Here is a 26873-nt window from a genome sequence, read left to right as displayed (position 1 = left end):
GTGTGTATCCACTTATTTATGTATACACTTATATTTTACTTTTCCATCCAGAACCACAGTTCAAGACAGAAAATTTCCTTGGGGCTCCCACTGGGGATTGGGCCTCAGTTTCATATATGTTTCGGGAGTATAACTCCCTAACCTGGGCTGATCCTGGCCATCATCTCTTGTCTTCTGGGCCCTTGAAACTATGAAAACCTAAAGCTGTCCTTAACCTCTACATTCCAACTTTCTCTGAATTTTTTAGACTCTGGGCATTACTTATCTTCTGTGAGCTCATTTGAAAAACATTTTTTTAATCCAACATTTTGAATAGTTTCTAGGAGGAGGGTACATCTTATACCATAAGGCTATGCAGATTTATAAAATCAACAATTCTCTCTGAAGTGATTTGAAATAAAACATGTAGAAAAATCACTGTGTATAGTTCAGACTTTATTGCTTATGAATTGTGTCGCTCCACAAAATTTAAGTAAACAGACATTGAGAAAATATACTGGGCGTGTTAAACAGATGACGGCAATATTGATGAGACTGTTCAAGTGTTTCACATAAGGAAATAAGAGGCACCACCGTCACCACCACCCCTAGAAATGTGTACATTTCATATAAAAAGAGTAAAAATAGTTCATTGGCATGTAACTAGCATCATTCTCTGTAATCTATGAGCCATAATAAGTCTGAACGATTTCAGAATCCTCAGAGCAAAACTAAGTATTTTATTCCGCTAGCAGATGTTTCTTCAAAAACAAAAAAACAAACCAATACAACAGATACTACCCAAATACAACCCTCAAACAAAAGTTGGCGTAATTTCAGTAGCCCTGAATTTTATATGTTTTGCTCTATATTAATTCAAGAAACAAAATGTGATTCGGCTTTTGAAAATGAGATTAACTCCTTCGCTGTAATTATACTTACTCTATAATTCAAACTATTTAGCTGAAGTCAGTTACCCAGTAAAAACCACGGATACAACTCAAACTGCTCTTAACTTCTTTAAACGAGTATTATTCTATAAAAACTCAGACCCAAGCTGCACAGGTGTAACTTGAGAAACTAACAATCTCCCTACCACACATAACAGTAGTTTTATGTATTCTTAAAGCTGGGCACATATACAAAATCACTGTACAACACACACAAACATCAGAAACTTTTCTTGGTACAACTAGACCAATAGTTTCCTCTATTATTATTATTTTTTAAATCAAGCATGTATAACAGTTGAGCATTTAAAAGACTCCCATGTATGTGATTAAAAAGATGCTCAGGTTGTGAAATACATTTGAATACTTGAAAAGACACTTCAAAAAGAAAAAAGACTTGAAATGTGGTTTTATGTTGAAACATTTAGGAGACCTCAGTTATCCAACAACTAAAAGCACACAACAGCAGATAAATAGGATTTTATTAAAATCAATGTCTCCAACAATACAAAAATTAAATATTAAGGCATCTTTTACTCCCATCCTGGTATATGCAAAAGAGAACGTTTTAAGTAACAGCCAGCATTTCTTATTACAATGCTTTCTAGTGTATTTGGCAGATTTGTTTTCATATTCTCCTATTCCACATATCATTCAAAGCACTCATGATCAAACATCTTGACCCAAATCAAAAGTATAAATAGATATTAATTTATTCAAGGGAAGCAGTTCTCCTTTCAAAAATTAAAAGAAACTACAAAGAATATCATGAATAAAGTTCAAATACCAGCATTTGAATTTCTCTGAAGCAATTTATGGTTCAGTAATTAAGCAAAAGAAGAAACGAAGACTTTATGTAAGATGAGAAGACTATTAATATGGATTGCACTATGGAGTAACTATTCATTTAGTACTCTGCTCCACTAGGAAGATGGTTTGAAAAAGGCTTCATACTCCTTTAAGAAAATATCACATCCACCAGGATAAGAGCATATAAATTAACACTGATTCTTATTCCCCATGCCTGTCCATTTACAAAGCTCAAGAGGCTTCATAAAGTATACTAAACAGTAACATTTTCACCTTTTATTAAGGCAAGTTTGTGAAAATCATTTAATATAACCAGATCTCTCATGAACTTTCAATGACAGTTTTAATATAAGAAACATACAAAAATTTGTGTTTTATAAAAAGCCACCTCAATACCAGAAAATAGCAATGGAAGATTTTGAACCCAGTTTACTTTTTAAAGAATGCTCTTTCTTCATCTCAAATTCCATGTGCTACTCATCATCCTTAGAGCCAGTTTTGCTTAACTATAAAAAAAAACAGAAAATCGTCAACAAGTTTAAGCGATATTTTCTGAGTTCATTATTTCCATGGAGTATCCAAATTAAATAAACTATAGGCAACAAGTTTCAAGTAACTTAAATCACCTATAGCTTTTATCACACTTTTCAACTTCTAGCTCAGCTAATTCAAACAGTTTTCAAAACATAACCTCGACAAAAATCTAAACTCAACAGAACAAGGTGGCAGGCGTGTGGGTGAGTGGGACACTCTTGCAGCTTTTTAGGAAATAAACTGGAACCAAGAATATACAAACAGAAGGTACCATTTATAAAATGAATGACATTCTTCTAGTTCTTGTTTTCTATCACACATTCTTTCAACATTTTTTTAAAAATAATTTTAAATTGTGGTCAAATAAAAATAATAAGTAACATAAGATTTACCATCTTAACCAGACAACACATTCTTATAGTTTTGAAAATATGATAAGAGTCTTATTTTTGCGTTGCAATTTTTTTCTGAGAAAAATCTTTGGTAGAGGTTGGCAAATATGGGGTAAGAGGGGCAGACAAAATAGCAAGGCGATTCTGAGCAGACTAGTGCCCCAACTACTGAGAAAGATTACTGTACCCGACAACTCCAGGAACTCCAGAGAGTGTGGGAAGCCATGAAAAGCAGAAGCTACTAAAGGTGCTGGTTCTCAAATATTTCAGCCCAAGGACCTCTTCACACTCTTAAAAATTTTAAACTTTTTGTAGAGAGGGATTTGCACTAAGTTTCCCCGCTGGTCTTGAACTCCTGGGCTCAAGCAATCCTCCTGCTTAGGCCTCCCAAAGTGCTGGGATTACAGGTGTGAGCCACCATGCCCCACCCAAATCTCTTTATTATCTATTTCAGTGGAAGATAGCCGGCTTCTCACAAATATGCTTCAACAGTAAATCAGGTATAATGGAAGACAGCTAACAGCAGCACAGTAGAAGTACTAAGAACACAGTAGAAGTACTAAGAACACAGTAGAAGTACTAAGAACGATCTGGGTTAATACGCACATCCTCAACCTATTAACTGAGAAAATTCTGGAAAACACAAGAATATACAAGCACACATTCTCTTAGTGCTTTAAGAGTATTAGTGATGGCATCATCAAATGTCATGCAGCCTCTGGAAACGCCAGAAAAGATTTATAAGAAAATGGGTTAAGGCTGGGAGTGGTGGCTCGAGCTGGTAATCCCAGCACTTTGGGAGGCTGAGGCAGGTGGATCACTTGAGGTCAGGACTTGGAGACCAGCCTGGCCAACATGGTCAAACACTGTCTCTACTCAAAATGCAAAAATTAGCTGGGTGTGGTAGCGGGCGCCTGTAATCCCAGCTACTTGGGAGGCTGAGGCAGGAGAATAGCTTGAAACTGGGAGGTGGAGGTTGCAGTCAGCTAAGATTGGACCATTGCACTCCAGCCTGGGCAACAGAGCGAGACTCTGTCTCAAAAAAAAAAAGAGGTTAAAAGGGCACACATCATGTCAGTATTATTACGTAAATAGTTTTGATCTTGCATACTCCCTAAGAGAGTCTCAGGGACTTCCCAGGGGTCCAAAGCCCGCAGTTGGAAACCACTAGCTTAGCATAATAGATTCAGAGACCAAATTATGTCTAGGTAGTAACCTTCTTAAAAAATATCTTCTTTCAGGCTGGGCGTGGTGGCTCATGCCTGTAATCCTAGCAGTTTAGGAGGCCGAGGCAGGTGGATTATCTGAGGTCAGGAGTTCAAGACCAGCCTGGCCAACATGGTGAAATTCCATCTCTACTAAAAAATACCAAAAGTAGCTGGGTGTGGTGGCAAGTGCCAGTAATTCCAGCTGCTTGGGAGTCTGAGGCAAGAGAATCATTTGAACACAGGAGGCAGAGGTTGTGGTGAGCTGAGATCGCGCCACTGCACTCCAGCCTGGGCAACAAGAGCGAAATTCTGTCTCAAAAAAAAAAAAAAGAAAAGAAAAGAAAATCTTTCACCTCCCAAGATTACTGGATAATTTGAATTTTACTCTTTGTTACAAATTGTAATTCTATTTATATTAACAAGGACTTGTAAAAACAAAAGCTTCTGGAGCTAGGGAAGGAGGAGCACTATCAACACCTTTAGATCAGATTCCTTTTCTTCTCACTTTCGGCTTAGAGCTGCACTGAGAGAGGCAACATTTTGACTAAGAAAATTGCTCATTCTGGCCAGGTGTGATGGCTCACATCTGTAATCCCAACACTTTAGGAGGCCGAGGTGGGCGGATCACCTGAAGTTGGGAGTTCAAGACCAGCCTGACCAACATGGAGAAACCCCATCTCTACTTAAAATACAAAATTAGCTGGGTATGGTGGCACATGCCTGTAATCCCAGCTACTCCAAAAAAAAAAAAAAAAAGCAAACTGCTCATTCTGGAGCACAGCACATTTGGAGGAAAGAATGGATTTAGCTGGTTAGGCTATATATTGGTACACATAGGACAACATGAAGTATCCATCAAGCATCGGTGGAAAAGAGCCTGGGAAAATGAGAGAATGCCAGAGAGGCTTCACTCATACAAGTATCTTATATAGCGGAGGAAGAAACACTGTGTTTCTTCCAACTGTACCTTAGGGCCCCATTCCCAAGAAATATTTTTGTACTAGTTACTAGAAGCACAAAGATTATTTTGAAGCTTCAATAGAAAATGCATTCCATGGACCAAACAGCTGGCTTTAAAATAAAGTTTAAGAAAATGGCCAGGGCCAGGCATGGTGGCTGTCACCTGTAATACCAATAATTTGAGAGGCACAGGCAGGGGCATCACTTGAGGCCAGGAGTTTGAGACCAGCCTGGTCTACATGGTAAAACCCTATCTCTATTAAAAATACAAAAATTAGCCAGGTGTGGTGGCATGTCCCTATAGTCCCAGCTACTTGGGAGGCTGAGGCACAAGAATTGCTTGAACTCAGGAGCGGAGGGTACAGTGAGCCGAGATCATGCCACTGCACTCCAGCCTGGGTGACAGAGCAAGATTTGGTTTCAAAACAAAAAAAAAGAAAATAGCTATGAGCAGTGGCTCATGCCTGTAATCCCAGCATTTTGGGAGGCCACAGTGGAAGGATCACTTGGGCCCAGGAGTTTGGGACCAGCAGTGTGGGCAACAAAGTGAGACTCTGTCTCTAGTAAAAATTAACAAAATAGGCCGAGTACAGTGGCTCACACCTATAATCCCAGCACTTTGGGAGGCTGAGGTGGGCAGATCACTTGAGGTCAGGAGTTTGAGACCAGCCTGGCCAATATGGTGAAACCCCATCTCTACCAAAATACAAAAACATTAGCCAGGTGTGGTGGTACATGCCTGTAATCCCAGCTACTCGGGAGGCTGAGGCAGGAGAATCACTTGAACTCAAGACGGAGGTTGAAGTGAGCCAAGATTGTACCACTGCACTCCAGCCTAAGCAACAAAGTGAGACTGCGTCTCAAAAACAAACAAACAAAACATTAGATGGGTGTGGTGGTACATGCCTGCGGCCCCTGCTGCATGGGAGGCTGAGGTGAGAGGATCGCCTTTCTGGGGAGGTCAAGGTTGCAGTGAGCCACGTCCACGCCACTGCACTCTAGCTTGGGCGACAGAGCCAGACCTTGTCTTCAAAAACAAAACAACAACAAAAAACCCAAAACAAAAAGCAAAAAGGTTTAAGAATCCACTGCTTGTAAGTTATCTGTGTTTGTGGGTCCTCACTAAAACCCTAATCTTTACCCTTGCATCACATTAAACGCTTCTCACAGGAGTTGCGGCACTAACTGGAATGCAAAATTTATTTCACCAAGTCCTACAAAAAGAATTCATCTACTGTGTTAAATATTAGTTTAACGTATTTGAAACTATACCTAATACAAGAACAATGTGAGACATGTAGGCAGAAAAATTCAAAATGAAAGCAAACAATTTTAAACAAAAACAAAAAATTGTTCTTGGTATGATGAACAACTACATTTAAGATCTGTCCTTAAAAAAGCCCACAACAACTGGGGCCAGGTGTGGTGGCTGATGCCTGTAATCCTAGCACTTAGTGAGGCTGAGGTGGGAGAATCACCTGAGCCCAGGAGGTCGAGACAGGCCTGGCCAACATATCTGTCTCTACATATAATAAGAAAATTAGCCGGCATGGTGGCACATGCCTTTGATCCCAGCTAGTCAGGAGGCTGAGGATCACTTAAGCCTGGGAGGTCAAGGCTGCAGTGAGCCGCTATGATCATGCCACCAGCTAGCCTGGGTGACAGGGCAAGATACTGTCTCAAAAACAAAAAACAAAAAAGTAATTTCTAATAAATTAAAACACTCTTTTCCATGTCTGGTTTTCTTCAGTTTCCATATATTGTTGATAACTTAGACTAGTATTTAAGCATCTGCATTCTTCATTTTTTTTTTCTTCTTTCTCATCAGGTAAAGAACCAGTTTTTATTTTTTTAGATGGAGTCTCATTCTGTCAACCAGGCTGGAGTGCAGTGGCACGATCTTGGCTCACTGCAACCTTTGCCTCCTGGGTTTAGGCGATTCTCCTGCCTTAGCCTCCTGAGTAGCTGGGACTACAGGCTCGTGCCACCATGCCCAGCTGATTTTGGTCTTTTTAGTAGAGTCAGGGTTTCACCATGTTGGCCAGGCTGGTCTTGAACTTGTGACCTCAGGTGATCCAACCACCTTGGTCTCCCAAAGTGCTGGAATTACAGGCATGAGCCACCACACCCTAAGCATCTGTATTCTTTTTTTTTTTTTTTGATGGAGTCTTGCTCTTTCACCAGGCTGGAGTGCAGTGGCACGATCTTGGCTCACTGCAACCTCTGTCTCCTGGATTCAAGCTATTCTCCTGCCTCACCATCCTGAGTAGCTTGGGGCTACGTGCACACCACCACACCTGGCTGATTTTTGTTATTTTAGTAGAGATGGGATTTCACCATGGCCAGGAAGGTCTCGATATCCTGATCTCATGATGCGCCTGCCTTGGCCTCCCAAAGTGCTGGGATTACAGGAGTTAGTCACCGCGCCAATCCGCATCTGCATTCTTAAGATGTACTTACATAGTCATACTATATTGTAGTTATAACTTACTTCTGTAAATTTTTCATTATTTAAAAAAAAGAATATCTAAAATTGAGAGTGTAGGGAAGAGAAGAATGTGAAAGGTATTTCAACAATACTTACATGCTGAATGTGAAAAAGGAAACAGACATCCCAGTAAATTCCAAAGGTTGTGAAGAGGGAAACAAAAAATAGGAATTTCATTATTTGCTGGTAACAATTATAGCAAGTTTAAAGACTAGAATATAAATGTTATATACCTTCACAACATCAACCCAGTTCCAGCCTCGAGGAAGTTCTCCTTTGTGATCTAGAAGATAAAAAATAGTAACTTTATTTCTAAGACCAACCAGCTAGTTTTAAATTAATATTCTAAATAAGATTGTTATACTATTATACACAACAAATAGATTAAAAATTTAAATGACATATTACTAAGTTGGAAAAACAGTTTATCATTTTGAATCGATACTATTCTCCTGGGAATACCTGCAAAATATTTTAGGTATACTCCTTTTTTATGTTTATGATATTGCTATCCAAGACAAAATCTGAAAGCAAGGAAAAAATATGGAGATGGGCTGGCAATGCCAGAAGAGCAGTTAATCCATTTATTAGTTTCATGTATTTGCATGAAGCTTCCGCTTTATCTAAGGTCATTGCTTATTCAAGAAAGAACTTGTACTGTTCTGTTTAATAAATTAGCATTTCACACCCAGAAGCCAGGCTCAAGACAGGAAGACCAACAAACCTATGTCTGGCTTGGCTTCAAGACTAAGAGGAGGGCTGGCTAACTTATGTATTAGTTACTATGCTCTGATAAAATATTCATTATTTAATCTAACATTCTTTAAAAAGGGCTTTAATCTGTTGGGATTGCTTGGAAATTAGCTTATGATAGTTTACAAAGTGCTTTTATTCTTTTAACAGAATATTCAAAGAATAGCTTAACAAATACTATCTACAAATTCTTCAATTTAAAAATGGCCTGATTTCCTTTATGCTTGATGTATGCCATACATGTCTCAACTTTATGAAACCTTCAAAACTTGAAACACTCAAAACAAGTACATTATATGAATTTTCCAGCTAGGGAAAAAGAAATTAACCCACGATACTTATAGGAGAGAAGCAATGCTACTGGAGCTCAATTTTAGATGATACCGGTTCTTTTCTCCTTCATGCCAAGAAGAATCGTATCCCACTGGTTACTGGTTACAAGGAGCACATCAGCATGTGCCATGGCTGTCCCATTAAAGTTTTATTTAGAAAGAAAGCTCCAAGTCACAAACTCCTATACTGTCATTATAAGAAGATGGCTTTAGGGGGACATCATCAAAGAGACAAAGGTAGGGAGATATTAATGAAATGGAAATGAGTGATCACAGGTCATTCTGTATGAAAGCAATAGTACCTAACTGATACAGATGCTACAACATTCAAAGAGAGATCAACCAAATTCTAGACAACAATTTACTGCTTCAGTGGTTTTTATACTTTAATGGTGCTCTGACATTAGGTATAATGAATTCCTAGATTTTTTTATTTCATAACCATTACCATTTCAAAAATGCATTTTGGGGACAAACACAGAGCTGCTATTTGCCACAGACAGACATTAAACAAAACATAAACCAAAAAAACTGCCATTCCATTACAAAAGAAAGGGCATTTAAAAGGCCCTCACTAAAATAAAAGGGTCGGTTCTTCTCAATAAAGAGAAACTTTTTAACCTCACGCTAGTAGCACACACATAGATACGTAAGTATAAACACGCAAGTGCACAAATGACAATGTCCTCATTTTCCCTAACTGTGAAAAAGTTTACAGACTATCATTAATTTGCAAGTTTTCAGGTTAAATAACGAAAAGTAATCAAATATTATTGTTGATATGAGCTGGAGTTTATAATCTCTAAAGGACTTTTGTTTCTTGTTTCGGACACAAGAGAATTCTATTCTTTTTTTTTGATACACAGTCTCCTTCTGCCACCAGGCTGGAGAGCAGTGCAGTGGTGCGATCTCAGCTCACTGCAACTTGTGCCTCCCGGGATCAAGCAATTCTCCTGCCACAGCTTCCTGAGTAGCTGGGATTACAGGCGTCCGTCACTATGCCCAGCTAATTTTTTGTATTTTTAGTAGAGACAGGGTTTCATCGTGTTGGCCAGGCTGGTCTCGAACTTCTGACCTCGTGATTCGCCCACCTTGGCCTCCCAAAGTGCTAGGATTACAGGCGTGAGTCACCGCGCCCAGCTGAGAATTCTAAATCTTACTGTTGTATAAATAAGTTAACCATAGGCAAAAATGTTAAATTACTTATCACACTAAGATCTAATGGTATACCAGTATTCATTTCAAATGAAAGCTATATTTCAAAATTTTTTTAATAACACACACCTCCCAAAGAGGTAAACAAATAAAATCCCAATCACGTCAGAGCTCCAGGTAAAACACATTTTTTGTAGACTATTTGAACGTTCCTCAATCTCTAGACTCATTTATAGTTACTTGGCCCCTCAGTTACCTTCTTTTCAAATGGTGATCTCTTGTGATGAAGTTGTAGTAAGTATTTTCTTTCTTTTTTTTGAGACAGAGTTTTGCTGTTGTTGCCCAGGCTAAAGTGCAGTGGCACGATCTCGGCTTGCTGCAACTGCTGCCTCCTGGGTTCAAGTGATTCTCCTGTCTCAGCCTCAGTCTCAGTATATTGAAAACATACACATGACCCAAAAGATCTCTGACCCAAATGTTCCAAGAATAAAAAATACAGAATTAATCTAAATATATTCACCATATCACACTAAAAAGTATCCATTTAACTGGGTTATAAAAGAAAAAAAAAAAAGGTCAGGCATGGTGGCTCATGCCTATAATCCCAACACTTTGGGAGGCCAAGGTAGGCGGATCACCTGAGGTCAGGGGTTCGAGACCTGCCTGGCCAACATGGTGAAACCCCGTATCTACTAGAAATATAAAAATTAGCCAGGTATAATAGCATGCATCTGTAATCCCAGCTACTTGGGAGGTTAAGGCAGGAGAATCACTTGAACCTGGGAGGTGGAAGTTGCAGTTAGCTATCATGCCACTGCACCCCTGCCTGGGCGATAGAGCAAGACTGTCTAAAAAAAAGAAAAAATAGAAAAAAGAAAGAAAAAAACACACAAACCTGTTTTATCTGCCAGCTTACGCTTCTGGGCTTTTGAAAGTTGTTCTTTCTTGTCTTTTTTCTTACTTGATGGGGCTGTATTAGGAGTTTCAATTGAGATGATATTGCTTATTGTTGTCTAAAAAAAAGAAATAATTCTCAGCCTCATGCCTTACAACCTGTTACATAAAATACAGCTACATCCTGAAATGGGTTGATAATTTTTACACTTATGAATAAAAGAATCCTATATTATTATGATTCATTTTTTAAATCAAGTGCCCTTATCATATTATTGGTTTCACTCTTTTAAAAGTTCACATCAAAGGACATAATATTAGTTCAATTGTTATAACCAAAATCCTGGGAAGGAAGATCTGATTATCAGCATTATGTTGAAGATCTGAGGTTCCAAGGTAGTTTTGTAATTCAATTAACTTGCTATTATTTGGAAATTTAATTAAAATCTTTCTTTTCTTTACAGAGGTGTTTCTCAGTGTGAATGTCTGGCAATTTACACGTCTTCAGAAAAATCACGTGTACCTCCCTAGAACATCCTGGTTCCCAGAAGAAAAATTTTAAGACATTTGGGTTAATGCAGTCAGGGTATATGATAGCTAAAATTTAAAATGCTTCCTAGGTCTAAGCATTGCTGCAAATGTTTTCCATATACCACACATTTGATCCTCACCACAATCTTAGGAGGCAGATGCTACATAAGCCATTTTACAGATGAGGAACTGAGTATGGAAAGATTAAGGAACTTGCCCAAAGTCACAGAGTTGGTAAGTGGTGCAGTGATGTGAACCCAGGCGGTCCGGCCCAGAGTCCATGATCTTAGCTACCACCCTCTACTGCTCCTCCAGTTGCCTCTCAGGGTTGTGTGTCCTGTTGTGAATGTGAAAGCCAAAACCACTCAAACCGAAGACAAGCCTTGCTGCCAAAAGCTTCCCACTTGGTTCACAAGACAAAACTAAATTAATGAACCAATGAAGGTCTTTCAGTGCACAACATGGTACAAAGGGGTCTCGTACACAGATGCTTAAGGTCAGGAAAGAAATATTTCCCAAAACCATTCAGGAAATAACAATACAACATTTTTTCTATTCAATGGAAAGTCTCCATATGCTACAACATCTACAAACTGAACTGTGGCAAGACTATTTACAACAAGACAAGCCTCATGGAGAAAGCAATTCCCTACTTACTTCAGCACTGCATCCTTAAGATCCCTTAGCTGTCTAAGCTTTATGAAGAGATGAGGCAAATCTTAAAAATACTAGGTTCTATAATATGTCAGTTTTGGTGGGCATGAGATGTATTCCAGTCTTTGATAAAGGGTAAAAATCTAGAGACTATAATATCATTTTCTAGGTTAAATAGAAGAAATGTGAAATTCATTGTTCTTATTTAACTCAGGCGTAAATCTCATTTTAACAAAAGTCTTCTTACAATTTTGAATATATATTAACTAGTACAAATTAATTACTACAGAGCAAAATCAAAACAACAAAAGAATCCGGCAAAAAAAAAAAAAAAAAATCACATACTCACTGTGGAATTGATGGGATTGTGGTTCTCCATGAATTGGTCTTTATTGTCTTTGGCATATTCAAACAACGTATATGTCATAGCGGTTCCAAGATTAGCTGCTACTGCTTCCTGTAGTTTGGCTAATATACTCTGCTTTACAGCTGATGATCTACAATGCACAACAAAAATACCTTGCTGAGAGAAGAGTGTAACAAACAGTGAAATGAGAAGCAGTAAAAACAAAACACTACTCACATGTTGTTGTTAAAAAAAGCATTCATAGATATAATTGGAGGTGTTTGGGGATATGTTTCTGTCCAGGAAATCTCTATTAAGAAGGCTTTGGGATCATCATTTTCACCTATCTGAAGAGAAGGGGAAATCTTAGGCTTGTAAAAAGTGATAAAAAGACAGAAAACTAAATTATAATCTTCAAAAGGGTAAGTTCTTTCCAATATTCATGCTCAGATCAGAAATGTAACATTTTGAAAAGTCTAGGGGTACAGGCTAGGACTGAGCAGGGGTGAAGGGAGTCTCAGGACAGTCTGACTTTAATTTAGTCCTATTACGTCTTAATAGGTTCAGTTTATGCCCATGATTTGTCCCTAACCAGCCTACCAGCTTTTCTAGTACCACGCCTACATCTAGGTATTTTTTAGTGTTTTAACCAGTTTTCTGAGGATTAAAATAAGACATCAACTTGTCCATGGGAGAGAATAGACAAAAATAATTTACTAACTTGACATACCTCATCTTTGTCTTAAGTTACACAACTGCTAAATCCCAAGAGGCACAACCCCAAGAGATCAGAAAATGAAATATAAAACTGACAGCAAGAAGGAAAAGGCAAAGGATAAGGGAAAGGAATGCCTTCAGATGAATAACAATTTCTGAGTAAAGACATCTTTTTGTTTTTGCTCTGCCAACTTTTTATTCAAATAATTTTAATCGTAAAGAAAAACTGAAATAGTATAATGAACACTCAGTGACATTCATCTTATTCACCAAACACTTCTTGCACCATTTACTTTATCTTATCCCCTTTCCACCATAGAATTAAACCCTACTCTCCCAATGGGGTTTTTTTCCCCTTTGGTTTTTGCTGAAATATTTAAAAGTAATGAAATTTCCTCAATATTTCAGTAAAGTATCTTAAGAAAAGGACAGTCTTCATAACCACAAGATCATTATCATACCCAAGAAATTCAACATTGGTACAAAAATACTACCTAATAGATAAACCATATTAAAAACTACCCTATCATATCTAAAGTATCCTTTAATAGACTTTACCCCAACCCACAAATCCATAATCCACTCAGGGATCATGGATGGCATTGGGTTGTTATGCCTCTTTATTCTGCTTTAATTTAGAACAGTCTCCAGCCCTCTCCTCTGCCTTTTTTTTTTTTTCAGACAGGGTCTCACTCTATCACCCAGGCTAGGGTGCAGTGGCACGATCACAGCTCACTGCAACCTGGACCTACTGGGCTTAAGAAATCCTTCCACCTTGGGCTGGGTACAGTGGCTCATGCCTGTAATCCCAGCACTTTAGGAGGCCAAGGTGGGTGGATCACTTAAGGTCAGAAGTTCAAGACCAGCCTGGCCAACATGGTGAAACCCTGTCTCTACTAAAAAATACAAAAATTAGCTGGGTGTGGTGGTATGCACCTAGGAAGGCTGAGGCAGGAGAATCACTTGAACCCAGGAGGCAGAGGTTGCAGTGAGTCGAGATCGTGCCACCGCACTCCAGCCTGGGTGACAGAGCAAGACTCTGGCAAAAGTAAAAAAATAAAATAAAAAAAGAAATCCTCCCACCTCAGCCACTACAGTAGCTGGAACTACAGGTGTGTGCCCCATGCCATGATAATTTCAAAAAACTTTCTGTAGAGACAAGATCTCCCTATGTTGTCCAGGCTGGTCTTAAACTCCTGCCTCAACCTCCCAAAGTGCTGGAATTACAGGCATGAGCCACTGCCAGGCTTCCCCTGTCTTTTAAGCTACCAAAAAGAATACAGGATAATTTTCTTATATTATGTCCCCAGATCTGAACTGATTGTTTTCTCTGTTCAGATTCAAATTAAACATCTTTGGTAAGGAAACTACAGAGGTGATGTGGCATCTTCCCATAGTATCACATAAGGAGGTACACAAGATCTTTCAGAATCATTGTTGACACTAAGATTGATCACATGGTTAAGGTGATCTCTAGATCTCTTCCACATAAACATTTTCACTTTGTAATCAAGGAATAATCTTGCTGGGTGAGGTGGCTCATGTCTGTAATTCCAGCTCTTTGGGAGGCCAAGGCCGGTGAATCACTCGAGCCCAGGAATTGGAGAGCAGCCTGGGCAACATAGCAAGACCCTATCTCTATAAAAAAATCATCATCATCTGTGGGGTAACACTACAAAACTGTATGAATACCTTGTTTCTAGACAACTTTTACCAAAAGGCTAAAACCTTTGAGTGAACAGTGCTTAAATGAATCAATTATCGTACTGGTGGTTGCAAAATGGTGATTTTCTAGAATGATTCATGAATCAACATCTCATCCTTGCAAAGGGTTATGCTAATCTCCTCTTTATTATTATTTTTTCTTTTTTTAAAAAAAAATTTATTTATTTATTTATTTTGAGACAGAGTTTTTCCTCTTGTCGCCCAGGCTGGAGTGCAATGGCATGATCTCGGCTCACTGCAATCTCTACCTCCCAGGTTCAAGTGATTCTCCTGCCTCAGTCTTTCAAGTAGCTGGGATTACAAATGCCTGCCACCATACCCAGCTAATTTTCTGTATTTTTGTAGAGACGGAGTTTCACCATGTTGGTTGGCCAGGCTGGTCTCGACCTCCTGACCTCAGGTGATCCACCTGCCTTGGCCTCCCAAAGTGCTGAAATTACAGGCGTGAGCCACCGTACCCGTCAGGCTGGTCATGAACTCCTGAGCTCAAATGATCCTCCTGTCTTGGCCTCTCAAAGTGCTGGGATTACAGGTGTGAGCCACCATGCCCAGCCTTGTCTGTATTATTTTTAATATATATGCTGCTTTTAAAAATACTTATTCTTAACGGCAGTAAGATTTACAAAATTTTCACCCCAAATTATTACCTGATTTACCTTTATTTTCTGACCACTAATTTTTCACCCCTATCCCTTTACCCTCAACCACACTCTTATAAATATAAGGCAAGGCTCAGAAATAAGACCAAATAAATGTAGGGATCTACTGATATACCTCGATAAGGATTACTTGCAATAACAGATGTCACAGGCTTATGTTTATGTTTCAAATATAGGTAGTTAAAAAGTGATAAAAGTTACCCACTTCAGGCAATTACTGTGTCCTTACTCATGGTGCATTTAGGAATAAATTATCACATGCCTCACCCTGTGCTGGGTACTGCAGATACAAAGATAGAGGCAAGGCCATTCTTATCTTCAAGATATTTATATAACTTACAAAACTGCAGTATGAATAACAGTTCAAGAGTAATAGAACAAAGTTTGAAGAAATGGAGAATAGTTAATTCTGATTTAAAGTCGGGCCAGAAACAGGAGACGTGGCCCAAATATTAACATGTCCCAGAGGAGGCTTGAGTTAGGCCTTAAAGGATAAGCAGGGAGATAACGGACATGAGGTGAGGGAAGGATCAAACAATGTGCGCAAAAGCATAGTACCAGATACAAACACATAGGGGAAAATGTAACAACCCATTATGTCTAAGGGATGTCAGTGGAGGGGAAAGTCTGGAGAGACAGAAACAAACAGAAGGATTTAGAGTGTCAAGTGAAAAACTTTAGTCCTCATTTTATACGCAAGAGGAATCCATGGAGAAACCTTTTTAAACAAGAGAATGGGATGACGACTTAAATGTTTCAGAGAGCCAACTAGCACCGTTGGAGGACTAATGGTGGCGTACAAGGGCTAAAGACTGTACTTAACCAGGGAAGTCAACCAGGAGGCTACCAGACCATTCCGTGCAAGAACTGGGGTCAGACTTAGGATACAGGCAGAACTTTACGCCAGACCCTCTGCCTATCAACACGCTGCCTCCTCATCTCATGTCTCATTCTTCTTAAATCCATCCTATGAGTCACGTCAGTGTCCATCTTACAGTACATAAAAATGTCCTTGAGCATTCTGCATACCATGCTCTAAATCATTGCTATTGTGAATAGAGACATTTAGGAAAGTATAGGGAAATTCTCAGCCTCCCATTTGCTAAGGAGAGAGCAGCAACTGGATTCAAATAGAAGGGCCTAGGACTTAGCTCCACTGTTAACTTTGGGCATTTGAGGTCCCCTAGTTATTATATACTTGGAGATGGTGTAAAGACTGTTAAGCTTGAAAGGGAATTGAGACCAGAAACTTATTTTCTGTGATGGTTATGCATCAATCATGCATAAGGATCATTTCTCATACAGTTTAGTTTTAACTGTGACAATGTTAATAATAACTGTAAATCTTTTACAAAAAAACTTTCCCATTCCGTTACTTCTAATTATTTGTGGTTTTGTTTTTTTTTTCTTTTTTTTTTGAGATGGAGTCTTACTCTGTAGCCCAGGCTGGAGTGCAGTGGTGCCATCTCGGCTCACCGCAATCTCCGCTACCCAAGTTCAAGCGATTCTCCTGCTTCAGCCTCCCGCGTAGCTAGGATTACAGGTGTGCACCACCATACCTGACTAATTTTTGTATTTTTAATAGAGACAGGGTTTCACCATGTTGGCCAGGCTGGTCGTGAACTCCCGATCTCAGGTGATCTGCCCGCCTCAGCCTCTCAAAGTTCTGAGATTATAGGTGTGGGCCACCGTGCCGAGCCTACTTATGATCATTTGAATAAAAGGTTTATATGACTTATTTATAAAATAAAATACTGTTACTATTTTATGTTAAAGATAGGATCATATAATTTTTAAGGTTTTTTCCATTTCTAATGTCTTATGATTCTGGTACAATAAAAACAAGTTTATCCTGTTTTTTTTTTTTTTTTTTTTTTTTGAGATGGACTCTCACTCTGATGCTCAGGCTGGAGGGCAGTGGCACAATCTCTGCTCACTGCAACCTCCGTCCCTCAGGCTCAAGCAATTCTCCTGCCTCAGCCTCCCTAGAAGCTGGGACTACAGGCTTGCAACACCACGCCCAGCTAATTTTTGTATTTTTAGTAGAAACAGAGTATTGGTCAGGCTGGTCTTGAACTCTTGACTTTGTGATCCACCTACCTTGGCCTCCCAAAGTGCTGGGATTATAGGTGTGAGCCACCACACCCAGCCCTATCCTGGTTTTTAAAAAGTTTCTGAATTAAGTTTTCAAACGTTAAAAATGACTGATGTTAGGGTGATGTTTCCATTTAAACGCTATAGAAAATACAGACATAATAAATTTAAACAAGTTTAAAAAACAAAATAAGCAATTTTAGCCACTTTTAGTCTTTTCTAGCAAAGTTGTAAGTGCTCTTATTCATGCCATGTCTTACCCTATATTGAAAAGAAACTGGACTTAATTCCCGGAAACTTTCATCTCCTTCATAAATAGAGCGTAATGCTTCTAGTTCCATCTGAAATAAAGAATTGAATGAGTTTTGTTTAGTGGTACAAATGAATTAGAAATAGAGGGTCTTTACATTCTCATTCAAACCCACTCAACTGTGTAAAACTTGACCAACTTACACAAGCTTAGATACTTACCATATACGTGCATGCAGCACACATGGCAATATTACTACCAATGATACTTTAAAACTCTATGTCAGGCACTGCTAAGCATTGTACAATGTATTATTGCACTGACTTCTCAAATCAACCCTGTCAAGAGGTCCTTTTATTTTAGACTTCCTACTAGGGAGGCAAGAAGTCTCAGTTTAAGCCACTCCAGAGCAAGTGCTCTTAGCACTCTGCTAAAGAAGAAGCTGGGTGTAAAGAGCATTAAACCTGGAGATGAGAACTATAAAAAACAATACTTTCCTATTATTTACATCCATTCCTTTTATTTGTAATCCTTCCCATAGAGTGATACAAAGGTTTAGAAAACATCTAAAGGCAAGAAAAGTAACTTTAAGAAAAACGTTGACAAGTATCTACCCAAGATGAGATCAAGGACTGTCAGAGAAAACGTAACTAGTAATCCTTGCTTGGACATTGTTCTTAGAACATTTTGGGATTACAGCTGAGAAGTTCATCACTGTGATCACTGATGAGTATCTGAGAAAAGAAGAAAGACTGCACTTGGGTCCACGTTTGAGTTTTCAAGAATTCTACAAACTAAAGATGTGAAAGTGGGCTTGATCTACGGTCAAAATTTTAGAATAGAAATTACTGGCTGCGCGTGCGTGGTGGCTCACGCCTGTAATCCACTGAGCGTGTGTGGTGGCTCACACCTGTAATCCCAGAACTTTGAGAGGCTGAGGCAGGCGGATCACCTGAGGCTAGGAATTCGAGATCAACTTGGTCAACAGGGTGAAACCTCATCTCTACTAAAAATACAAAAATTAGCCAGGCATGGTGATGCGCACCTGTAATCCCAGCTAAGCGGGAGGGTGAGGCAGGAGAATCGCTTGAACCCGGGAAGCGGAGGTTGCAGTGAGCCAAGATCGCGCCACTGTACTACAGCCTGGGTTACAGAGCGAGACTCCATCTCAACAACAGCAACAGCAAAAAGAAATTATTAGAGAAATACTGTGTGAGGAACTGGGAGAGTAAGGAATAGTCCTCAAGACCTAGGAAACATATGGAAAACAAGAAATACCCTTCTCAGAAAGGGAAACTTGATTGGCACAATGAAGAAAGGCATAAAATACAGACTATATTGATTTCAGCAAGGCTCCACAAGTTTCCCTTGCTACCCTTACAGAAACAAAATACAGAAATTCAAGCCGGATTCAAGAAGTCACGAAGATTAGATTGGAACAAACAACCTTACTCAAAATATAGTATTACTCCTTCTGTCCCTAACCCTTTGCTATATTTTAATTAATGATTTAGACAGGAACAAAAATAGAAGGCAAGTTTATTAAATTTGTGGATGGTAATTTGTTGGGATAATGAATAATGCTGATGGCAGAATAAGAATCCAAAAAGTCTTTGAAAAGCAAGCTAATGATGAAATTTAGCAGGGTAAGTAGAATTTGTATTAATACTTAGATATCTAAATATAAAAGTAGAGGATGAAAGATAAGGCCGGGCGTGGGTGGCTCACGCCTGTAATTACAGCACTTTGGGAGGCCAAGGCAGGCGGATCACCTGAGGTCGGGAGTGCAAGACCAGCCAAGTTGAAGACTAGCCTGACCAATATAGAGAAACCCCATTTCTACTAAAAATTCAAAAAATTAGCCAGGCGTGGTGGTGGGCGCCTGTAATCCCAGCTACTTGGGAGGCTGAGGCAGAAGAATTGCTTGAATCTGGGAGGTGGAGGTTGCGGTGAGCCGAGATCGTGCCATGGCACTCCAGCTTGGGCAATAAAAGCGAAACTGTCTCAAAAAAAAAAAAAAAGATGATGAAAGACAAACTGCTTTGTATAAAGCACTTAAAAGGTTTTAGTTGACAGTAAATTTAACTAGATAAAACAGTATGATGCCACAACTCTGAAACAGGACATTTAAAAAAATCAAATCTGTCCACAGACATGTGATTCCAGGATAGTGAAGAAATTAAAGAATGGATGTATGAAGAAAAGCTAAAAAGAATCATTTCATCTGAGAAGAGGTCTGAGAAACTTGGCAGGAAACTATCTTCAAAGATCAGAACATCAGTCATCTGAAAAAAGAATGAAATTTTCTTGTTAAAGTGGAGATTCCTGGGCCCACCACAGAAATTTTGATTCAGCAGGTCTGGGGTGGAATGCAGGCATCAGTTTTCTAGCAACCATCTAAATGGTTCTAAGGTAGTGGACTATGGTCAAACTCTGAGAAACATTATACTGTACGTTCTTTGCTTTGCAGGAAGACAAGGCTATTAATGCACTGACTTAGAAATTCACCTGGCAAGAATATTTTAGAAGAGATTCAGGTATCAACTAGCTAGCTTGTTGGACTTTGGGTCCTTTAAAGGTTAACTTCCAATCCAGAGATTCTGTTACATTTATCACATAAAAATGATTAAGTTTCAGGGCAGGGCGCTGTGGCTCATGTCTGTAATCCTAGCACTTTGGATGGCCGAGGCAGGCAGATCACCTGAGGCCAGGAGTTCGAGACCAGCCTGGCCAACATGGTGGAACCTCGTTTCTATTAAAAATACAAAATTTAGCCAGTCGTGGTAGCACACGCCTGTAAGTCTGTAATGCCAGCTACTCAGGAGGCTGAGGCAGGAGAATGGCTTGAACTTAGGAGGTTGGCCGAGACCACGCCACTGTACTCCAACTTGGGCAACAGGAGTGAAACTCCATCTCAAAGAAAAAAAAGTGAAACGTTATATTCTAAATTAACAGTGAAAAAACTTGGTTTCTAGTCCCTATTCTACCACGAACTCACTGTGCAGCCCTGGGCTACTAATTTACCTTTGTGGACTTCTCCTCATCTACCCACCTATCAGTTAGAAGGTTCTCCTACAGATGGTCTGCGGCACCCGCCCAACTCTAATGTTACATGATTCAATGTCAAAATGGCAACTCACAAGGAAATATCTGAGCATAAACCATAAATTCAAGTGGCACATGAATGCTCAAAACAGACATATGAGTAAAAGATTTCACCAAACAATATGGACAGAAACCAGAGGCACCACTAGTGTCACTTTCTTCTATCAGAAATGTAACTAACTCAGCTCTCTACTAGCCAAGAGATTAAAAGGTGACCAGACTAAAATTTAAAGGTGATCAGCAAAACTCAGTAAACAGGCACTAAATACATGAGATTCAAGGAGAGCCAAGAGCACTGGGTCGTGCACCAAGGACGCTCATCCCTGTTATTAAGGAAACCTGGGGAGACTCCCGGGTTTGCAAAAATGAAAAATGAGGGTGGAACGGAGGCAGAGGCGGACTCCTGCCCATTCACGCGCTCTTGGATGAGACGCCGGTGAATTCGGGGCACCCCCGCCGGCTCCGAGGGCGCAGGGCACGTGCCGGGCCGCTCGTCCGGGCACCAGGTCTCACCAGGGCCCGGGGCTCCGCGCCGCACCCGCGCGGGGAGAGGGCCCTGAGCCGCGGGGGGGCTCACCTCCTGGTCCTCGTTGGCACTCATCGCGCCGGTCGCGGGGCGCCTCCTGAGCGGAAGGCGTCCGCAACAACGAAGAGAAAGCGAGGGCAGGGGCCCCGAGGCCTGGCGTCCGCCTTTGGCGCCTCGGCTGCGTAGGCAGCACAGCCTTGGCACTGGCAGACGCCAATCGGGCGCGCCCTGGGCCTCGGCAGCGCCCAGCCGCCAGCAGTGAGCTGTAAGATTGGAACCCGAGCCGTGGCAGGTGGGACCTGGGAAATGCAGCGTCTTCCCGACGCCTGGAGGAGGATCGCGTGAAGTTCCGGGACAGCGATTGGTGTAGAGCGCTGTCACTCAGGCCCAGAAAGTGCTTCCTGTGCCGGCGGAGGTGGGTACAGGGAAGTCTAACCTGCTGGAGCTGGCCGTGGGGCTGCGGCGGTGGGGACGGGCCCCGGCGTTCTGTGACAGGCTCCCGCCTCCCCTCGTCCTGTCCCGGCGGCGGCGACCGGCCTCAGCTGCAGCGGGCCCAGGACGTGGGGCCTTGGTGAGTCTGGGCCCGGAGACCCTCTGGGCCAGTCGGGACCGCCGAGGAAGAGAGCTAGCTCTTAACAATGCTGGTTTGGGGGCCTGCGTTTTGCTATTGCATCGACGGGTGCAATCCTGGCACTTCTTTTTCAGACCCAAGGAAAGGCGCACCCATTTCTAGGACCTCCCAGGTTTAACACAGGGGAATAAGAGGAGGAAAATACTTGCCTTTAGGGACTGCAACGTTATTTCTCTACCTTTCCTCCTTGGAACTACCAGAGCAGGTACTGCCACTACGGGGACAGTGTTTTTCCTAGGTTGGGTTGTTACTTCTCATCTTTAACATCGAAACACCTCTTTTTGTAGTTGGACATCTCTGAATCCCATTCTTAGTAGCCTTGTGTCCTGCACGCTGAACTTCCAGTTCATTAAAAAAAAAAAAAAAAAAGGAACCACTTTAGGTTAGGGGCTTTCTTTAGCTGCCACTTTGATTGGGTCACGTTTCTTTCCACGCTAGTTGCCAGTTTATTTCCCTTGCACTACTTGATCTCCCATCCATTATTCACTTTGTATAGCTGCGCTTCCTTTCTTGTATCGTTTCGTTGATTGCTCCATTGGCTTCTTCCAGGATACCTGAAATTTCTCCTTCCAGGCTGTCGAGATCCATTCAATCTGCGCCTGTGCGGTATCGGTGTTCCTGTTCTCATTCCTTTGCTGCAGAATTAAGCACCACCATTTCAAGTGCCATAGGAGTACGTAGCAAGAATTTCCAATACAATTTTCATGCAGTCATTTTGGGACAGATTTTCCATAATTTAGATCTCTGCTGTCCAGTTCTATAGCCAGCAGCTACATCAAGCATTTGAAAAAGGCTAGTTTGAATTGAGATGTGCTGTGAGCGTAAAATACACACCAGATTTTGAAGACCTAGTATAAAAGAAGGTAAAATATGTCATTGATAACTTTTATATTAGTGTCAGTATGATAATATTTTGGACATACTGTACTGGGTTAAATAGAATATTAAAATGAATTCCACTTTTTACTTTTTAATATGACTACTAGAAACTTTTAATTTATTTATGTGGCTCATAGATCCATTGTATGACACAGTCATTTATAGTTCCTCTTATTTCAACTCCATATTCAAAGACCACAGCTAATGTCTTTTGGTCCTCTGGAGTTATTACAGGAAATGGCCTCTAGTCTAGACGCTTTCATATTAAGCGAAGGTAACTGTATTGCATTTTGGCCACCTCTTTTTTTATTCTTTGAGATGGAGTCTTGCTCTGACGCCCAGGCTGGAAGTGCAGTGGCGCCATCTCGGCTCACTGCAACCTCCACCTCCCAGGTTCAAGGGATTCTGCCTCAGCCTCCCAGGTAGCTGGGACTGCAAGTGCGCGCCACTTTGCCCGGCTAATTTTTGTATTTTTAGTAGAAATGGGGTTTCACTTATTAATCAGGCTGATCTTGAACTCCTGACCTCCTGATCTTCTTGCCTCAGCCTCCCAAAGTGCTGGGATAACAGGTGTGAGCCACTGAGCCTGGCCTGGTCACCTCTTTTTAATTTTCACTCCCAAATGACCATAACTAGACTGTTTCTTTCTCTGAACATGCAATTCTTTGTCCTCATAACTTAATCCTGTCCTAAAAATATTTAAACAATTCTAAAACTATCCATTGTAGACATTTCTGGCAAACTTTGTAAATCATTTGTTCAATACCTATTGTTCTTTCAGTACTTAAACATGAGAAACCTAATAGTCTTTCCTAAATTAACCTTTCAGTTAAAGATATTCCATGTTTTGGAATCAAGTATTAGCCTAAGTGTGCCTCACTTTTCACAAAGATTATATTCGACTTCTCTATAATATACCGGTGTAGATCACCTTTTAAAAGAGCCTCATGACGTACTCTTTTTCAAATAAGATTATATTAAAAATATAGTGATAATTTTGTTTGGAATAACTTTTTGTGTGTATGTGTGCGACATGATCTTGCTCTGTCACCCAGGCTGGAATGCAGTGGCACAATCATAGTTCACTGTAATTTTAAACACCTAGACTCAAGTGATCCTCCTATCTCAGCCTCCCAAGTGGCTGGGACTACAAGTGCACGCCACGATGCCCAGCTGTTTTCTTTTTTATTTCTTTTAGAGACAGGATCTCATTATGTTGCCCAGGCTGGTCTCCAGTTCCTGGCCTCAACAATCCTCTGGCCTCATCCTCCCAAAGTGCTGGGATTATAGGCATGAAACACTTGTGCCTGACCTGAATTTTCTGTAATGTACTGGTGTAGATTACCTTTTAAAAGAACCTCGTTACAGGCCAGGTGGGGTGGCTCAAGCCTGTAATCCCAGCACTTTGGGAGGCCGTGGCGGGCAGATCACGAGGTCAAGAGATCGAGACCATCCTGGCCAACATGGTGAAACCCTGTCTCTACTAAAAATACAAAAATTAGCTGGGCATGGTGGCGTGTGCCTGTAGTCCCAGCTACTCGGGAGGCTGAGGCAGGAGAATTGCTTGAACCCAGGAGGCGGAGGTTGCGGTGAGCCGAGATTGTGCCACTGCACTCCAGCCTGGTGCCTGGCGACAGAGTGAGACTCTGTCTCAAAAAAAAAAAAAAAAAAAGAGAACCTTGTTACATCCTTTTTCAAATGAGATTATATTAGAAGTATAATGACAATCTCATTTGGGATTGACATAGTTTTATATACTTGCTTTTATAAAGTCAGAGCGTACTTTAGGTTTATCATGGACTGATTCTTAGGTAAAGAATGCAGTGGAAACATATCCTCTGAGAGGTTTCCATTCATTGTTAGTTTTTCCCTTACAGATTTTCCTTTAAATGGTAAATTTTATATTGTGGGAAATGAGACAACATAGCTACTATTTAGATAATGAAATAAATTAAAGCCTATTATTTTAATAATATCCTAGGTTTCAGAAATTCAATATTAGCAATTACAGAGAAATTAGAGGAAGTTTCATTATATGTAAGTCAATTTTTTTCTTTTATATTTTTCTTTCAATATATTTTTCTTTTACAGTTGAAATAGATCGTGTAGATCTGTTTTAATTTTATTCTCCTCCTGTTTTCTTGATCTGCTAATTTCAAAGTTCTGTGTACATTTTGAGACATTACTAAAAATACTGATTTGTTTTAAAGTTGACTTCATTTTTAACATTAAAGTTTTTTTTAAATGTCATATAGTTACAACATTTTAATAGGTCCAATTCAGGAATTAAAGTTTTCCCTGGCCTGGCGTGGTGGCTCACGCCTGTAATCCCAGTACTTTGGGAGGCTGAGGTGGGCGGATCACAGGGTCAGGAGATCAAGACCATTCTGGCCAACGAGGTGAAACCCCGTCTCTACTAAAAATACAAAAAAATTAGTCGGGTGCGGTGGCGTGTGCCTGTAGTCCCAGCTACTCAAGAGGTGGAGGCAAGGGAATTGTTTGAACTCAGGTGGTGGACGATGCTGTGAGCCGAGATCGTGCCACTGCACTACAGCCTGGGGACAGCAAGACTCTGTCTCAAAAAAAAAAAAAAAAAAGTTTTCCGTTTTTCTCTGTTCTATTTGTTTGACAATTTGCAGATACTCAAAGCCTTTTTATAATGATTATTATTATTTTTTTTGAGATAGAGGCTCACTCTGTTGCCTAGACTGGAGTGTAGTGACATGATCTCGGCTTACTACAGCCTCCGCCTCCTGGGTTCAAGTGATTCTCATGTCTCAGCCTCAGAGTAGCTGGGGTTACAGGTGTGTGCCGCCACGCCCAGCTAATTTTTTGTGTGTTGTTAGTCAAGATGAGGTTTTATTTGTTGGCTAGGCCGATCTCGAACTCCTGGCCTCCAGTGATCCACCTGCCTCAGCCTTCCAAAGTGTTGGGATTACACACATGAGCCACCACACCTGGTTTTGTAATGATTTTTTTTTTGGTAACGATTTTTAAATGGAGACTCATATGTTAGAAATGAAGATGAGTTTTTAAAAATAAATTATGAGTGTATTAATGTTCATATTTCAGGTTTTTTGTGACATCATAAACATGAGCCCTACACAGTGGGACTTCCCTGTGGAATTATGTTGCCGGCCTATGGCCTTTGTTACTCTGACGGGTCTGGATGTAGTTTATAATGCAGTCCATCGAGCTGTCTGGGACGCCTTCTGTGCCAATCGGAGAGCTGATCGGGTACCAATTTCTTTCAAGGTGCTCCCAGGTGACCATGAGTATCCCAAATGTAGACCCAAGGTAATGGCATCGTGATGGGATGTGTTCTTTCCATCTCTGTGTGTATATAAATGTGTGTGTGTCTTTTTTGTTCTGTTGTATGTGCTGAGTTTATCAAGACAGTGGTTACAATGGTACATAAAGAAAGCCTTAGGCATTTTCATGTATTACACTGCATATATTTTTAATAATAGTTCTTTTTTTAAAAAAACTCCAGAGGAATAATAACTTTATAAAGCTTTGTATCTTATGAGCCTAGGTTTCCCCCTTTTTTTTTTGTAGGGAAAAACTTCAAGTCTCCATATTTTTAACATAGTCCACACTCTAAAAGGAAGGTCTTGCATTCCGCACCATCATTACTAATGTCATTGTAGAATCCCATGGTCTGTGCAATTTGGTTCAATTTCACAGATTTTTTGAGCACTTGCTTTGCGATAGGTACCTGGAACCATGCAACAAGCTGGTAATACGAATTGAAGTAAGACAGGTTTCCTGTTCTTGAGGAGTTATACATAAACTAAGGCAGTTTATTCATTGTGGAATGAAGAAAGATATTAAGGCCGGGCACGGTGGCCCACGCCTGTAATCTCAGCACTTTGGGAGGCTGAGGCGGGTGGATCACGATGTCAAGAGATCGAGACCATCCTGGTCAACATGGTGAAACCCCGTCTCTACTAAAAATACAAAAAATTAGCTGGGCATGGTGGCGCGTGCCTGTAATCCCAACTACTCAGGAGGCTGAGGCAGGAGAATTGCCTGAACCCAGGAGGCGGAGGTTGTGGTGAGCCAAGATCGCACCATTGCACTCCAGTCGGGGCAACAAGAGCGAAACTCCGTCTCAAAAAAGAAAAAAAAAAAGGTATTAAGTTCAAAACGGACTTTTAAGGCGAACAACATAGTAGACACTGCTTTACCTTAGACAGTAATTATTATCATGATGATAGTATCACTAATAGCTAATATAGTTGCAAAACAGCAGTAAGGTAGTTTACTGTTTTAAGCAGTTTATTTATATTGGTTGATTT

The 26873-nt window shown here is 40.4% G+C and overlaps 2 protein-coding genes across 5 annotated transcripts in view; one reads left to right on the top strand and one right to left on the bottom strand.

Moving 5' to 3' along the window:
* Window positions 1-414: 414 nt before the first annotated feature.
* RWDD4 (RWD domain containing 4) lies at window positions 415-21204 on the bottom strand. Its single transcript, XM_064369920.1, has 7 exons — window positions 21114-21204; window positions 17442-17522; window positions 12224-12333; window positions 11990-12137; window positions 10457-10574; window positions 7418-7604; window positions 415-2245 (listed from the first exon to the last, which is right to left on the bottom strand). Exons 1-6 carry the CDS (start codon window positions 21135-21137, stop codon window positions 7498-7500), a joined length of 588 nt encoding a protein of 195 aa, XP_064225990.1. The 5' UTR covers window positions 21138-21204; the 3' UTR covers window positions 415-2245; window positions 7418-7497.
* A 354-nt stretch (window positions 21205-21558) lies between these two features.
* The window catches only part of TRAPPC11 (trafficking protein particle complex subunit 11), a 52374-nt gene continuing 47059 nt past the window's right edge, over window positions 21559-26873 (top strand). The window contains exons 1-3 of one of the 4 annotated variants that reach the window (XM_064369896.1): window positions 21559-21633; window positions 22243-22556; window positions 25645-25869. In XM_064369896.1, the coding sequence (XP_064225966.1) occupies window positions 25666-25869 (204 nt within the window). In that variant the 5' untranslated portion in view covers window positions 21559-21633; window positions 22243-22556; window positions 25645-25665. Of the gene's footprint in view, window positions 21634-21693; window positions 21899-22242; window positions 22557-25644; window positions 25870-26873 lie in introns of those variants that run through there. The other 3 variants (XM_012472566.3, XM_012472563.3, XM_012472565.3) reach the window with 3 other exon arrangements.

The sequence above is a fragment of the Aotus nancymaae genome, unplaced genomic scaffold (assembly GCF_030222135.1).
Source record: "Aotus nancymaae isolate 86718 unplaced genomic scaffold, 86718_ANA_hifiasm-v0.15.2.pri h1tg000006l, whole genome shotgun sequence".
Taxonomy (NCBI): Eukaryota; Metazoa; Chordata; class Mammalia; order Primates; family Aotidae; genus Aotus; species Aotus nancymaae.
This window is presented reverse-complemented; position numbering and strand designations above follow the sequence as displayed.

Bases quoted from the DNA above. Each gene is read 5' to 3' on its own strand.
- RWDD4 (XM_064369920.1), bottom strand. From the start codon at position 21,137: ATGAGTGCCAACGAGGACCAGGAG. The intron at 17,523-21,113 runs GTGAGCCCCCCC...TCTTTATTTCAG, and splicing joins GTGCCAACGAGGACCAGGAG to ATGGAACTAGAAGCATTACG. The intron at 12,138-12,223 runs GTGAGTAGTGTT...TGTGCATTGTAG, and splicing joins GCTTTTTTTAACAACAACAT to ATCATCAGCTGTAAAGCAGA.